This window comes from Schistocerca serialis, chromosome 5, assembly GCF_023864345.2.
Source record: "Schistocerca serialis cubense isolate TAMUIC-IGC-003099 chromosome 5, iqSchSeri2.2, whole genome shotgun sequence".
Taxonomy (NCBI): domain Eukaryota; kingdom Metazoa; phylum Arthropoda; class Insecta; order Orthoptera; family Acrididae; genus Schistocerca; species Schistocerca serialis.
Window position 1 is genome coordinate 355,609,899 of NC_064642.1, and position 17,516 is coordinate 355,627,414.

The window sequence follows — 17,516 nt, forward strand, 5'->3', positions numbered from 1 at the left end:
CAAACTTTACAGAAGCTCTCCTGCGAACCTTGCAGAACTAGCACTCCTGAAAGAAAGGATATTGTGGAGACATGGCTTAGTCAGAGCCTGGGGGATGTTTCCAGAATGAGATTTTCACTCTGCAGCAGAGTGTGCACTGATATGAAACTTCCTGGCAGGAGAGCTTCTGTAAAGTTTGGAAGGTAGGAGACGAGGTACTGGCAGAAGTAAAGCTGTGAGGACGGGGCCTGAGTCGTGCTTGGGTAGCTCAGTTGGTAGAGCACTTGCCCGCAAAAGGCAAAGGTCCCGAGTTCGAGTCTCGGTCCGGCACACAGTTTTAATCTGCCAGGAAGTTTCATTATAGTTGTTTGCAAACTCGAATACAAATTTTTTTGCGATAGATGTAGATAATATATAGAGCTTCTTATCTTTATGGGAAAACCAGATGTAGCACAATATGTTAGTTACAATATCTGCTACTGTAACTAAATCAAAAACGCCGATTTACTACAAACTGCTCGTGTATTATGCAAAGGACAATGGCAGCTTTCGAAAATTCTCAAAAATTCACGTTTATTTGAGTTACTATACAATGAAATTCAGAGCTGATGCATTCTTGTCAGAACTGTGAACCACAAACACTGATCTGCTACTCAATAAATTAAGTATCCAGGCCATTCATACTGGTAACTTCCAAAATCATAGTTTTTTAAGTGTCTGGAAATTATAAAAAAAAATTATCATGTAACTGAACAATGAAATTAGAGAAAGATTGTTTTGAATGAGGGCAGGTCTTCTCTTCTCAAAAATTTTAAAAGAGCACAATTAAGTTTAAGCCCTTAATCGACGATAACAGTATGAATTTACTGCAGCAGTCGCCAATGTGTTAAATTTCGCAATATATTAAAATACAAATGGGTATTGATACAATCAATGAAAGATTATACAGAAACGATGCAATCGGTTAAATAAGCGAATCTAGACTCTTCAAATCGGCACATGGTTCTTGTACACCCGTTCTCACCCAAAGGAAAATTCTCTTACCTGATTCTGTAAACAGTCCTACACTGGCGTGCCAAAGAAGAACAATGCAGCATGAGTTAAATGTAAATGGAAATGTTATGCGACTTTTTTTCTAATGTAATAAACTTTTATTTACAAGTTAACAATACATTTGTGCAGATGAAAATATCTCTAAGTTTCTTGTGTACATTTTCCATATTGTTTGAGAGTCTTTTTCTTTTGCTTTCGCTGTGGTTGCTTTCTGATACACGAATTTGGCATTCAAATAAACTACTTTGTTACATTTTGTTCGCTTGCTAATTGATTCATAAAGGTACTGTGGTTTTTATTTTAGTTACAATCCTTTAGGTGTCTATGGCGGTGGGGCATAGACTTTTTCTTTCAGTTTTTGTTTTGTTTTGTCATTTGGAGTCTGATAATGCTGTCATTGCAAAATTGCTATAATTAGGGAGAGAACTGATCTGGCGCCATAAAGTGGCATTTCTTAAGTGTTGTTTGTAATTTTAGCTTACTGACTATGACATACATCTAATGAACAATGAACAAGACAAAATAAGTATATATATGAGCTAGCATATAAAACAGGAAGGTGCCATATGTGATTTAGTGAGAGCTAGTCATGAATGGTGGTTGAGAGAAAAAGAGAGGGGGTGGGGGGACAGAGAGAGAGAGAGAGAGAGAGAGAGAGAGAGAGAGAGAGAGAGAGAGAGAGAGGAGCACATTGACATACGATAAAAAAAGAATCTTGGCAACTCTTAATATTTGTATAGGGCCACAAGCAAATTAAAAAAAAAACAACTTATATGTGATTATTGATATGGGTTTCAGTGAGTTGCTTGTTTGGTAAATTACTTACATAAACACCTTCGTTGTGGCATGTGATGTTTCTCTAATTTGTTGGTGCTTTAACTTGATGTGCAATATAATTGAGCACAATCAGATCTTTTCTTGTGTTATTAACTCTTTTTCCCAGTGGGGTGATGGAATTATTTTGTGTCGCACTATTTCACTTGGGGAAACACTGTATATGCGCAGCACACATTTTACACACGTACACACTTTGAAGATGCATTTGTAGGAGTGTTGGAGGGTATCTCTGGCAGCAACGACGAGGGCGTGAGTGGTTAGTGAAGGGGGTGGTGTGGCGGCGGTGGAGGCGGCGGCGGCGGCGGCGTCGGTCGCGGAGTGTGGGGCCGGGGGGCGTCCTTGAAGGCGGCGTCCAGCGCGATCTGCAGATAGCTCTGGAACGTCTGGCGGTAGTTGCTTTTCTGCCTGGCTCGCTTGTGCTCCTCCCAGAGATCTGTGAGGAACTGCACTGCATCCGTTTGCTTTTTTGCGCTTATAGCATGCGCTGTCACCGCGATGCGCTTGGGTCGTGGGAAACTTTTTGCAGCAGGGACCGTGAGAGCTGTAACTTCTATAGTTCGGTGGTCTGCCCTGTTCATGTGTGCCACCATTCTTCTGTAGTCTCCTGCATCTCCTGGTTTGTCCGACATGTGAAGCGGTGTTCCAGAGAGTCTATCTGGTAGCACTCTTCGCAGTTAGACGACTCGCGCATACCGATGCGTGCTCGACGCTCGTTCGTGGGTATGACCTTGTGTACGACTTTGTACCACGTGTCTCTAGCTTCTGGAGGTATGGCTCTTTCCGAGACATTCTTCCAGGATTGTGGCCAATCGTGGTCTGGAAGATTCGTATCTATCTTGCTTCTACTTTGTTAGGGCCTCCTGTTGGGTAGACCGTTCGCCGGGTGCAAGACTTTCGATTTGACGCCACTTCGGCGAATTGTGCGTCGATGGGGATGAAATGATGACGATTAGGACAACACAACACCCAGTCCCTGAGCGGAGAAAATCTCTTAGCCAGCTGGGAATCGAACCAGGGCCCTTAGGATTGACATTCCCTGGCGCTGACCACTCAGCTACCGGGGTGGACAGCGCGCATGAACTCGGTGAAAATTGCTAAAATGTGTGGCACCAACAACGCCCGTCTTCTGCCTGTTGCAGCTAACAATGCAGTGACTGCCAGTGTGAATTGGGGTTTACGCAATTGTGTGATTTGTTGTATTGATGTCGAACTCTCAGTCATATTCTTATTATAATTTCAGTTCAGTATGTTTATGTTACAAAGTATTCATGGATGAAAGATATAAAGTATATTTACGATAGGAATTTGGTACATCTTCGATGATTGGCTGTGAAATCTTTGGTAAGTTGTTGTCAGAGATGTAGTTGGGTGATGAAACAAGCGGCAGGTAGTGGAGAATCATGTTTTCAAAAGTCGGTCTGCGTATGCTTTTATTGTGTAGCAATCGAAAGGTGCATCTGTTGACTCATGAAGCAAATCAATTGACGCTTTTGAAAGTTAGGAGAAGGTACATTGAAGTTTTAGGAACAGTAACACCAAGGAGTTTCTATACTAGGACTATAAAGTATGATACGCCGGGCGTGCGATGTCTTCACTCAAGCATTCCAAGATATTCTGAAGCGTCGAGTGATCATGACAATAAACCACCGAATGACTCCTCGTACAGAAGTGGTAGTGGAAGTGATGATGACCAACCCACTCCGCGCCCTTTGCCGACGACTGTTGCTGTCCCGGAGGTGTGGCCAAACGTGCCTTTAATAGCTGTCAACAGGACGCCGCTCTTCCCACGTTTCATCAAGATTGTGGAGGTGAGACGCATAAACTTATGAATGACACAGCAGTGCGTTAATGTCAAGCACAATGGTGAGTTTTGCAATGGAAGCATCCGTAACTCTTTAGAAACAGTGAACACCACATTCTGTTCGCGTTGACTGTAAAATATTATGGCAGATGTTTTCTCTGTTGGTTCATGGTGCGCTTTCGTAACTGAGCTGCATTAGTCACCCTTGATGCAAATGTGTTGCTTACTAAGTATTATAGCCACTGGAAGCTATGCGTGTTGGTAGCTACCATTGTTAGTGTGAGGTTTTTTAATCATCCGTCGTATGACACAGTTTTCACCCTCATTTTGTGTGTAGAACATATGTTCAACACTCGTCAGTACAGTCTTTGTCATTGCAATATACAAGAGAATAATGTTTTTATTGAATATGGGCTATCCCAGTTCCTTTGGTTAATTATAAGGAAATTCTTGCTAGGAAATTTCCATGCCCTTTTCTCGATGGACTATGATATTTTACTTATGAATCTAACTTAAGTTGCGTTATAATACCTGCAAAATGTGTTTTCCCCGCTTCACTAAAAGCAAGAGATTCTTCCGATATTATAAATTACCTTGCTTTCCTTGTCGTTGGAAGATTATGTACTAGTACATTGTTCAGGCTTGCTTTTCACTTTAATCATCTCTCTGTTTATTTATTTCTGGTATGAGTATTTTCTGTTGATATTATGTGGAACAAATCAGGTTACAAGTGTCGTACTGGTAGTCTCGTCATAAATGAAAATCTTGTATTGATGTGCATTGAATTATAGTTTTGTTTTGTTTACAGTTTTACTTAATGGTCATTCTAGTTCATGTTGTCTTAGGCCTACCTTATATGCTGCCAGATGTTAGAAGGATATAACTGGTTCTCATTATGTCTGGTTTTGGCATGGTGCTTTCTTTCTTAAATGCCTTATGTTTTTTATTTAAACTATGTCAGTGTGATGTCTCATACCATTTATTTTAGTTGTTTTTATGAAGGCCTGACCCCTCTCTACAAGTTTGTTACCTTTTAGAATGACAGGAAGCATGATGACATGATAATTATATGCTTCATCCCTCCTTTGTCAAGTCTCTCATGCTTTATGTGGTTTTGTCCTTTACAGAGCACATGGCACCATTAGTAAGCTTTAATTTTTTATGTTCTTCTTACTGTCCCGTAACATCGTCACACCATTACACTTTATGCGTCACATTTTTGGTGTCTGCAAATTGTTGAGTTTGTCTCCTTCCTGTTCGTTGTTTTATCATGAGATTGCGAGTGTCATTTATTTTCATATGTGGTACATATAGTTGCCAGTGTGTTAACAGCATTGTTTACAAGATTGTTTTAGCTGTGGTTGCTAACTGTATGTCTTTTCTTTCCTTTGTCGGGTCACATTTGTAATGTGGAAGACTTCCAAGTTAAATAATGTGTGTATTAGTGCAGCATGTTCATTCTCTTCGTTATTTTTAATTTTTATATTCAGTCTCTTACTTAAAAATATTAAAATACTCACTGTAGAGAGCTCTTGCTTGCACTGTTAACATGAGTTGATGTAGACTAAACGTCCATACCAGAACATGAAAAATTTTTCAGTTTGCTTGTGCTATAAATGCTGAAGCTGTGAGGTAGCTGGCCTCTCTCTCTCTCTCTCTCTCTCTCTCTCTCTCTCTCTCTCTCTCTCTCACACACACACACACACACACACACACACACTCACTCACTCACTCACTCACTCACTTTAAGCTTTTAGGAAGATTTAGATACATACCTTCACATATTCTGTTATGCCTATTTTTAAACTTTAATGTTGTTGTTGTTGTCTTCAGTCCTGAGACTGGTTTGATGCAGCTCTCCATGCTACTCTATCCTGTGCAAGCTTCTTCATCTCCCAGTACTAACTGCAACCTACATCTTTCTGAATCTGCTTAGTGTATTCATCTCTTGGTCTCCCTCTATGATTTTTACCCTCCACGCTGCCCGCCAACACTAAATCTAATTCCCTCAGCATCACCCAATTTAATTCGACTACACTCCATTATCCTCGTTTTGCTTTTGTTGATGTTCATCTTATATCCTCCTTTCTAGACACTCTCCATTCCGTTCAACAGCTCTTCCAGGTCCTTTGCTGTGTCCGACAGAATTACAATGTCATCGGCAAACCTCAAAGTTTTTAGTTCTTCTCCACGGATTTTAATTCCTACTCCAAATTTTTCATTTGTCTCCTTTCCTGCTTGGCTCAATATACAGATTGAACAACGTCGGGGACAGGCTACAACCCTGTCTCACTCCCTTCCCAACCACTGCTTCCCTTTCATGCCCCTTGACTCTTATAACTGCCATCTGGTTTCTGTACAAATTGTTAATAGCTTTTTGCTCCCTGTATTTTACCCCTGCCACCATTAGAATTTGAAAGAGAGTATTCTAGTCAACATTGTCAAAAGCATTCTCTAAGTCTACAAATGCTAGAAACTTAGGTTTGCCTTTCCTTAATCTTTCTTCTAAGATGAGTTGTAGGGTCCGTATTGCCTCACGTGTTCCAATATTTCTGCGGAATCCAAACTGATCTTCGCCGAGGTCGGCTTTTACCATTATTTCCATTCGTCTGCAAAGAATTCGCGTTAGTACTTTGCAGCTGTGACTTAATAAACTGATAGTTCGGTAATTTTCACATCTGTCAACACCTGCTTCCTTTGGGATTGGAATTATTATATTCTTCTTGAAGTGTGAGGGTATTTCACCTCTCTCATACATCTTGCTCACAAGATGGTAGAGTTTTGTCAGGACTGGCTCTCCCAAGGCCGTCAGTAGTTCTAATGGAATGTTGTCTACTCCCGGGGCCTTGTTTCGACTTAAGTCTTTCAGTGCTCTGTCAAACTCTTCACGTAGTATCATATCTCCCATTTCATCTACATCCTCTTCCATTTCCATAATATTGTCCTCAAGTACATCGCCCTTGTATAGACCCTCTATATACTCCTTCCACCTTTCTGCTTTCCCTTCTTTGCTTAGAACTGGGTTTCCATCTGAGCGCTTGATATTTAAACAAGTGGCTCTCTTTTCTCCAAAGGTCTCTTTAATTTTCCTGTAGGCAGTATCTATGTTACCCCTAGTGGAGATAAGCCTCTACATCCTTACATTTGTCCTCTAGCCATCCCTGCTTAGCCATTTTGCACTTCCTGTCGATCTCATTTTTGTGACGTTTGTATTCCTTTTTGCCTGCTTCATTTACCGCGTTTTTATATTTTCTCCTTTCATCAATTAAATTCAATATTTCTTCTGTCACCCAAGGATTTATATTAGCCCTCGTCTTTTTACCTACTTGATCCTCTGCTGCCTTCACTACTTCATCCCTCAAAGCTACCCATTCTTCTTCTACTGTATTTCTTTCTCCCGTTTTTGTCAATTCTTCCCTTATGCTCTCCCTGAAACTCTGTACAACCTCTGGTTTAGTCAGTTTATCCAGGTCCGATCTTCTTAAATTCCCACCTTTTTGCAGTTTCTTCAGTTTTAATCTACAGTTCATAACTAATAGATTGTGGTCAGAGTCCACATTGGCCCCTGGAAATGTCTTACAATTTAAAACCTGGTTCCTAAATCTCTGTCTTACCATTATATAATCTGTCTGATACCTTCTAGTATCTCCAGGATTCTTCCATGTGTACAACCTTCTTTTATGATTCTTGAACCAAGTTTAGCTATGATTAAGCTATGCTCTGTGCAAAATTCTACCAGATGGCTTCCTCTTTCATTTCTCTCCCCCAATCCATATTCACCCACTATGTTTCCTTCTCTCCCTTTTCCTCCTCCTCGAATTCCAGTCACCCATGAATATTAAATTTTCGTCTCCCGTCACTACCTGAATAATTTCTTTTATCTCATCATACATTTAATCAATTTCATCATCATCTGCAGAGCTAGTTGGCATATAAACTTGTACTACTGTAGTAGGCATGGGCTTCATGTCTATCTTGGCCACAATAATGCGTTCACTATGCTGTTGGTAGTAGCTCACCCGCACTTCTATTTTTTTATTCATTATTAAACCTACTCCTGCATTACCCCTATTTGATTTTGTATTTATAAACCTGTGTTCACCTGACCAAAAGTCTTGTTCCTCCTGCCACCGAACTTCACTAATTCCCACTATATCTAACTTTAACCTATCCATTTCCCCTTTTAAATCTGTAGAACACCAGTTTTCTTTCTCCTGATAACGTCGTCCTCTTTGAGTAGTCCCCGCCCGGAGATCCGAATGGGGGACTATTTTACCTCCGGAATATTTTACCCAAGAGTACGCCATCATCATTTAACCATACAGTAAAGCTGCATGCCATCGGGAAAAATTACGGCTGTAGTTTCCCCTTGCTTTCAGCCATTCACAGTACCAGCACAGCAAGGCCGTTTTGGTTAGTGTTGCAAGGCCAGATCAGTCAATCATCCAGACTGTTGCCCCTGCAACTACTGAAAAGGCTGCTGCCCCTCTTCAGGAACCCCGCGTTTGTCTGGCCTCTCAACAGATACCCCTTCATTGTGGTTGCACCTACGGTACGGCCATCTGTATCGCTGAGGCACGCAAGCCTCCCCACCAACGGCAAGGTCCATGGTTCATGGGGCTAGGTAAACTTTAATAGTCCCACTGAAAATAGAAACACAAGGACAAAATGTACTTCAAACCACTTATGTGTTATTGAAAGTAGATTTCAAACTCTTTTCTATTGAATTCATTTCTTAAGATCTGCTAACATAAAATGACAAATCACAAATTACTGACTCTCTTGAAAAGAAATGGAGAGTCTTTTTAAATCATCATCGGAAATTTCTGTTTTTGTTTCCGATGGTGTAATTGAGAAACAAGACACATAATTACGTTATGTGTTAATTTAGTTCCTTTCTCCTGTTAAATAAACATGGTGCTCTTTAAATACTTTTCTTTTTTGTGCTATTTTTTTTTGCATATGTGCTGCAGTGTCTTTAATTTCTCTCCGCACTCACTAACACTAAACACGCAGTGTCATGTGTGTCACTTAAGCTTTGGTTCCTGGATGTCGCAATGTCTCTGTTGATGATGCTGATGGGATGAAATCCACTTGCAATTTTGACAGTGGACTTTTGTAGAAAAATTTCACTGAAATTCAGAGGCCAAGCACTCTTCCTCTGACAATATGTGTGCCCTGTAGATCCAGGTCTTCATGTCACTATTCAGGGCAAGATGGTAACAGTTTTTTACATAGAGGTGTAGATCAGGCTGGGTTGGCTTGCTAATGGGACATTCCAGTGATCATGAGCCTCCTGCTCCTTGAGCTTCAACTTTCCTGAAATTTGCTGTGGATGTAGACCCATCCTAAAAATGAATCCATGCAAAATTTCAAATCATGAACTTGAGTATATGACAAACAGTGGCCTGCTTGTTGGATGGCTTTTTGATGCATCTGTGTGAAAACGAACAAAACCCTATGTTTGAAGCTCTTTTATTATAAGGCAAGAGCAAGTCGGAAACTTATTACTTTTAGGTCCTGGATAACTTTGAGTTGTGAATCAGAAAAATACAGTGTGACAGAATGTAAAGCATTTTTTGAGCCAACAGAATGCATTAAAGTGACACAAAAAACCTACAGAGAAAAGTCCACAGATTTTTTGACAATCTTTGGGTTCAGATATCTCGGGGAGGAAAAAATGCAAAGGAACTAGCCTACAACTTGGCACATTTGTTGATGATGCCTGGGGCATGATTCTGTTAGCATATCTTCCTGCTTAGCCTATTGTTTTTGATTATGCTCAACACAATCATGGTGTCAGATTTAAAATAACAATGAATGAGCCAAGGTCAGATGTAAATATTGCAGAAGGATCATTTCAGAGATTCTGATTCCTGGCACCATTGTCAAGAGCACGGTTTTCTGCACTAGCAACATCCTACAGCCTGTTCAGCAAAGTGAAATTTTAGGTTGAACTTCAACAAATGTCATGTGTAATACATTATGATTACAACACGATACCGGTTGCTGAACTCATAACTTCAAGGCAAGGAAAAATGACAACTGGTTGATTAGTGCTGGTGTTTCAACTAGGCATAAAAACCATGGAAATTTGGTGACTCAGACAATTCAAAATCATTAGTTTCGTCAGTGTCTGTCCCTATCCTAGTAGTGACCATGTATTGTTACAGAGGCAAGATGGACATGATGTTATTAGCAAATATTACTTATCTTGTTACGTGTAGATGGCCATGCTTGCTGGTTTCTTTGTTGAGGCTACAAAGCCTCAGTTGGGTTTCTTACCATGATTCCCAAGCCGTCTTTGTTGGTTTCTTTATTGAAGTTCAAAAGCTGCATTTAGGTTTCTAGCCTTTGTTCCCAAACCGTGTTTGTTGATTTCTTCATTAACGTTCCAATCCCCTTGCGAGTTCGGGTGTTAGAATATGCCCAAGGTTTTCTTGCCTGTCATAATAGGCAACTAAAAGGAGTCTCCATCCTTTTGGCTTACTGAGATTTGGTCCCCTTTCTGGGTTTGATCTCCATCTTTCCAAATTTTTATGAAGTGTGGGCCATTTGGGAAAGGACGCCCTACATGGTACACTATATATCCCTCGTGTCTTACGATCTTCTGCACCAAATATTGTCATGGCACAACAGCTCCTCCCATATTCCAGCTATTTAAGTGAGGACACCTTAGGAGGTGTATACTCTCCATCGATTGTCCACTGTCCTCTTTTGTCCCCGTGACAGTATGGGATTTCCATGCACGTAGTATCCAGCACAGTAGCCAGTCCGCCGTGGTGAGGCCGTCATATACCCTCTTGGTTGTAGCCCTCTGACAACACAGGGATCGCACTGCTGATGCGTGAGCTGCAAACTTTCCACATGTGCCAAGTAGTAGATGACCATCTTCTTGGGGCATCAGGACTCCTGGCAACAGCCATCGCTCCATGTGGCCTTTACTGTGGCTGGGTGGTGCCCGTGGGGAGAGCCCTGACCAGAGTGGGTGGCATCAGGGCGGATGACATGCAATGAAGCGGACCAAGTCATTTCTTGCTTTGTGGCTGCAAAGCTTCTATTTTTTGTTGATAACCTGGAGCACAAGTTTGAGAAAATGGCAGTGCTGTACAAAATGAGAAATGGGTCGGTTTTGATTCAGACAGCAGCCTCAACCCAGTCCCAGGTGTTGCTTGCCTGTGACAAGTTTCTGCCACTCCCTACAAGAGCCTCAGCATGGTCCAGGGTATTATTTTCCATTGCGACCTTCTCTTGCAGTCCAGTGATGAGCTACACGCCAATTTAGAACCCCAGAGTGTTCACTTCATCTGGTACATCTATAGGGGACCAACAGAGAATAGGATTTCCACCAGTGCCTTCGTCTTGACCTTTGAGGGTGATACGTAAAACCATATGTACCTCCCACTATGCGATGCCTTAAGTCGTGGACATTCGGGCACATGTCCTCCTAATGCAATTTCAGCGCCAAATATAGAGACTGCAGACGTCCGTTGCATCTGAATACTCAGTGTCAACTGTGGAGAGAACCACACACCCCTGCTCACTGGACTGCACTGTACTCAGAAAGGAGGAGAAAATTATGGAGTACAAGATCTTGGACCAACTGACTTACCAAGAGGTTAAACGGAAATATAAACGATTGCACCCCATTCACTTTACATCTTCATGTGCTGCAGCTACATCTTCACCACCACCACGCTCACTGGCAACAGTAGTTCCCACATCTCTGCCTCGTACAGTGAGCCCTCAGGCCCGCCCGAATACATCTGCCCCCTTGATTGTTGGGGCACCTCTTCTTCCATCGCTCCCAAAGCTCCCACTTCTGGAGCAATAACCCCCCAAAATGCTGGGGACATTGGTCCCCTTCCCCCAGCCGGAGAAGTGACAGCCTCCTCTGGCTCCTTTCGCACGGAAGATGTCTCTTGGAATTCTCCCTTCCAAGGTCTCCACCAGTGCAAAAATGGACACTTGCCACTTATGAGATGCCTGAGCCACACTGACTGGGGTGCTGATCTCCCTACACTGCTGCTGCTGTACAAAGCTCTTGTGCAGTCCCGTCTTGACTATGGAAGCCTGGTGTATGGTTCAGCATCATCCCCAGCGTTGTGGCTGTGGAGTTCAACTCGTGACGGGAGCTTCCCAAAGGAGCACAGTGAACAGCCTCCTCTTGGAAGCTGGCATTTCTCCATTGCAGATCAGGCGAGAACAACTGCTTCCAAATTATACTGCCTACACTCATAGTTTGCCTTGCCATCAAAATTACCATCTCCTGCAACAGTGGCCCAGATCAGGGATTCCAATTGATGTCTGTGTCCAGTTGTTTCTGAAGGAGCCACAAGCTGCTGGACAAAGGGCTTCACAATCTTCCTCAGTGCCTGAAGCTACTTCAGGGAAGTACTCCCAGGAAGCCCGTAACGTGAAGTGAGAGAAGAAACAGACGAAGAAAAAGTCTGCTAAAAAACAGGTAATTCTGGTGGCCCGAATACCACCACTGCCTACCAGTCCTGCATCTGAGGACAAGGTGCACATTTTAGTGTCCCTTGAGGACCTGGATGCCAACACCTCAGTCGCAATGGAAATGGATACAAATACTCAACCTGTGGCAGAAAGTGATCCTGAGGCATAATCTGCCTCTTTGGTCACTTCATGCTTTCCCCGACTACAGCAAGCGTCATTCTTCAGTAGAGCTGTGGTGGTTTTTTCTCGACCTGGCTGAGTTACAACTTTTAAGCTTTACACCTCCTTTTTGCATTGCATTTCAAGAAGCTTGGTTTCTGGCAAAACAGACCCCTAGCTTTCGTGACTGTTAGGAGTATTACAAAAATCGTACTGACTGTAACAGGATGTCAGATGGAGTCTTTACCTCTGTATATAGCACACCTATGCCCTTTTAAACACATTTAGAAACTGTGGCTGTCAGTGTGAGGACAAAGCTGAACATTACCATCTGCAACATCTACCTTTCTCCAGATGGTGAGGTACCACACCCTGTATTGGCTGCTGTAATTTCCCAACTCCCCCCACCTTTCCTACTTCTGGGTAATTTTAGTGCCCATAACCCTTTGTGGGGCGAAACCAGGATTACTGGCCATGGGAAAGATGTCAAGAATCTACTAAATCAACTCGTCATTTACCTTATAAATACAGGTGCCCCCACTCATTTAAGTGTGGCACATGGCACATTCTTGGCCATTGATCTCTCCATTTGGAGTCCTGGCCTTCCGCCGTCTATCCACTGGAGAGCTCATGATGACTTGTGTGGTAGTGACCATGTTCCGCTGTCTCTGTCCCTCTCCCACTGTCACTCACCTGGATGCTTGCCCAGATAGGCTCTCAGCAAGGCTGACTGGGACGCTTTCACCTCCACAACCACCATTGAATCTCCATTTCATGGCAACATCAGTTGGGTGATCCAGACCATCACTAATATCATTGTTTCCACAGCTGAATCAACAATCCCTTGTTCCTCGGGTTGTCCCCAGGGGAAGTCAGTGCCTTGATGGTGGTTGGAAATTGCTGCTGTCATTAGAGACCGTAGGCGGGCCCTGCGATTTGTAAGTGTCACCCGTCCCTATAGCTTCTTATTGCCTTCAAATGGCTCTGTGTCCAGGTCTGTCAACTCATCAAACAATGGAAGTAGGGGTGTTGGGAATGATATGTCTCCACGATTGGAACACGAACTTCTCCTTTCCAGGTTTGGTCCAACTCAGACACATTTATAGATATCAGGCCTCTGCCAGTATACCTGGAATTTCCACAAACGGATATATGCGCCAATCGATATGCAATCACAGAGAGTCTTGCCGAGCATTATGCTCACACCTGTGCATTTGAGAGTTACTGCCCTGCCTTTCATCTCCTAAAATAGCAGGTGGAATGACAACACCTATCTTTTGCTCTACACCATACTGAGCCATATAATTCTCCCTTCAGTGAGTGGATATTTCCCGGTGCCCTTGCTGATTGTCATGACACACCCCCTGGACCAGATTACATCCATTCCCGAATGATTAAACATCTGCCAGCAAATTACTTGCCGCCTTTTCCAGGCATCAAAACCTTATTGCCGTCTTTTTTTTATCTGATGAAAGCTTACGATACCACTTGGTGAAACCATATCCTTGTTACTCTGCCTGAGTGGAGTCTTTGGGGCCCGCTCCCGATTTTTATACGGAACTTTTTGTCTCTCCAGACTTTCAGAGTTTGAGTTGCTGCTTCACACAGTTCGCCCCACATCCAAAAGAATGGGGTCCTACAGGGCTTCGTACTGAATGTCCCACTCTTTTTAATTGCCATTAATGGTCTCGTAGCAGCAGTGGGGTCCTTAGTATCCCCCTTCTTATATGATGACTATTTTTGTATTTCCTTCTGCTCCTCTTTTATTGGTGTGGCTTGATGTAGACTGCAAGGAGCCATACACAAGGTGCAGTCATGGGCCCTCACTCAAGGCTTTCAGTTTTCAGCCGTCAAATCTTGCGCCATGCATTTCTATCATCATCATTCTGTCCACCCACATCCGGAACTTTACCTTGATGACAAACTACTTAATGTAGTGGAAACTTACTGATTTTTGGGACCGGTCTTTGACACCCACTTAACTTGGCTTCCTCATCTTCATCAGCTTAAGGAAATGTTCTGGCGGCATCTTAATATTATGAGATGCCTGAGCCACACTGACTGGGGTGCTGATCTCCCTACACTGCTGCTGCTGTACAAAGCTCTTGTGCAGTCCCGTCTTGACTATGGAAGCCTGGTGTATGGTTCAGCATCATCCCCAGCGTTGTGGCTGTGGAGTTCAACTCGTGACGGGAGCTTCCCAAAGGAGCACAGTGAACAGCCTCCTCTTGGAAGCTGGCATTTCTCCATTGCAGATCAGGCGAGAACAACTGCTTCCAAATTATACTGCCTACACTCATAGTTTGCCTTGCCATCAAAATTACCATCTCCTGCAACAGTGGCCCAGATCAGGGATTCCAATTGATGTCTGTGTCCAGTTGTTTCTTACCCCGCTCGGCGCTTTCCCCCTACCGGCCTTCCTGTGGTTCACCTCCATGGTCCATGCCTCGATTATGGCTTGTCTGAGCCTATCGCAAGACCCAAAAGGCTCAATTCCACCTGAGGTCCTCTGCCGCTGTATTTTCAGCGAGTTCCAGGGCTCAGATATAGTCTGCACTGATGACGTGATGGACAATGGTCATGTTGGCTTTGCTTATGCTCATATTGGACATACTGAACAGCGCTCCTTGGAAAATGGCTGTAGTGTTTTCACTGCAGAGTTGGTAGCTATCTCTCATGCTCTGGAGCATATCTGCTGATTCTCAAGTGAGTCCATCATCTGTAGTGACTCCTTAAGCAGCCTACAAGCTGTCAACAAGTGCTTCCCTTGTCATCCTTTGGTAATGATTATCCACGAGACTCTTTACGCCCTTGTACACAGAGGACGTTCAGTGTCCTTCATTTGGACCCCAGGACATGTCAGGATCCCAAGCAGTGAACTGTCTCACAGTCTGGCCAAACAGGCTACTGGTAAACCAACTCTGGACATCAGTACGACGGAGGCTGATCTCTGATTGGTCCTATGCTGTAAAGTTTTTGGGATCTGGAATACTGAATGGGGCATCCTCAGTACACCAAATAAACTATGTATTATCAAAGAGACTCCGTTTTCCTTTGCCAGCTCTACATTGGCCATACTTGGCTGACTCATGGTCACCTCCTCTGTCGTGAGGACCCACCTCAGCGTCGCTGTGGTTCCCACATGACTGTCGTCCATATCTTGTTGGACTGCCCAATTTTAGCTGCTCTGTGGTGGACTTTTCACCTTCTTCCTACACTGCCAATAGTGATAGGAGACAATGCATCAACAGTTGATTCAGTTTTATGTTTTATTCATGAGGGGGCTTTTTATCACACAATTTATGGGTGGACATCTGGCCTTCTCTCCCAGACCTCCACCCTCCCTCTATTTTAACTCTTCCTCACTCTTCCTTTGCTGTTTGTTCAGCTTGGTCTTCATCTTTTTGCTATCTGTGTTCCTCTTTTCTTTTAGGCTGGAGATTTTAGTGTGTTGCAGAGTGGCTGGCTCATCCTTGTCTATTCTTCCGATCAGCCAGTACTGGCTGTCTGCTATATTCTTTTAATATACCTTCTATTCCTTTGTTCCTTTTTGTGCACGTTCTCCCTGTTTGACTTGCCTCTTTCGTTTTCTCTTTCTGTGTGTATTCCAGTTAGTTTTATGCCTTTTTACTTTCCCAGATTTCTTTTGGGAATGGTTTTAACCCAAGATGCCTTCGCATGAGGAAAAAGGAACTGATGACGCGATAGTTTGGTCCCTTTACTCCCCAAATCAAACAACGAACCTATGAGGTTCTAAAGCCATCGTTGGGTTTCTAGCCTTGGTTCCCAAGCTGTCTTTATTGGTTTCTTCATCAATGTTCAAAAGCCTCAGTTGGGTCTCTTGCCATGGTTCCCAAGTCGATATGTGGGTCTCTTCATGTTGGTTCCCAAGTTGGTGCTATTTAAAATTATTGTTTCATGGCATTAAATTTTTCTTCAGTACTGATGAATATGGCTTTTAGAAAATTATACTGACATCCTGTTCTAGTTGCTGAAGGCTCTACAGTATTCATGATGATGTACTGTTCAGTAATCCAACATTTGTCTTCTCTTTCAGACCAATAGAGTGAGTAAGGTGGACCAAAAGGGTGGGTCAATTTGACCAGGGCATCATTTTCTTCAGTATCAACTTGACATATGTTACCAATCCATCAGTGATTGTCATAGTTGCACACAATGTATTGGCCAGGAATAAGGCTTAAAACTGACATGAAAGCCACATTGGTGTCAGCTGACTGATAAACAGAGGCCACTTAAGAAATTGTATTACTTGAAACCTGGGTAACTTGAATGCCATTTAAACCCATTGGAAAAAATTGATGATTTTTGTGAGTTTGATCTAAAGTATGGCCATTTGCAAGTAGTTCTCTTTGTAGCTTTCTTTTGTCACTTATTTTATGGCATCAGTTTACCAATCACCACTGTTGCATAACCTGGCACTTGCACTTAGGAAGCTGTAAGATGTTGTTCACGATTTTTGTCAGAAGCTCTTAGAGTTGACTCAACAAAGGGAGGAACCCTTTGCTGAGTCGACTCAAGATGTTTCTAGTGGAGAAAAGTGAACTCTTTCCAGTGTTGTGGGAAAGAACAACTTGCGAAGTGATGCTTTTGCAATATTTGCACCTGAAATTGGCTCACTTTGTGCAGTTTTATATTTGGCACAATGTTCTGATTGAGTACAATCCACAATAAGTGCTTAGACAAGAAAATATATTGATAGTCCTGACCCAGGTGCTGTTAATATGTGTGCCAAGTTGTACTTCTTTTGCGTTTTTTCTTCCACAGATATCCAGCTCCAAAGAAGGCAAAAAAATTCGAAATATTTTCTTTGCAGATTTTTTGTGATATTATGGTTTACAAAGTGTTTTACACACTTCCATACTGAGTTTTTCAGATTCAGGGCCAAAAGTTGTACAGGATCTGAAAACTAGGGGTTCCTGGTAGTGTTCCCTTGTATTAAGAAAGGTTCAAACATTGGGATTTGCTCACTTTCTTTGCTCCCTTGTTGAAGAGCTTTTCAAATATAGGGCAACAGTTTCCAACATGTTTGGTATTATGAGCTGATTTTGCGTGAGTTCATTTCTATGGTGCTTATTGGTACCCATGGTAAATTGAAACAAAATAAAAAATGGAAGAGTGGGGATCTTTTGCAAAATGTGATAACTTGGGATGGAATGACCCTAACAGAAAACTTAATGTGTTACATTTGGGAAACAGAGTTTGCTAATCT

The 17,516-nt window shown here is 42.7% G+C and overlaps 1 protein-coding gene and 1 non-coding gene across 2 annotated transcripts in view; both read left to right on the forward strand.

Annotated features, from left to right (window-relative positions):
* Positions 1-235: 235 nt before the first annotated feature.
* Trnal-caa (transfer RNA leucine (anticodon CAA)) lies at positions 236-310 on the forward strand. The gene has a single exon. It is a non-coding gene; the product is annotated as a tRNA-Leu (tRNA).
* Positions 311-3,222: 2,912 nt separating this feature from the next.
* The window catches only part of LOC126482343 (lon protease homolog, mitochondrial-like), a 153,901-nt gene continuing 139,607 nt past the window's right edge, over positions 3,223-17,516 (forward strand). The window contains exon 1 of the mRNA XM_050106424.1: positions 3,223-3,677. Within this exon, the coding sequence (XP_049962381.1) occupies positions 3,270-3,677 (408 nt within the window). The 5' untranslated portion in view covers positions 3,223-3,269. The remainder of the gene's footprint in view (positions 3,678-17,516) is intronic.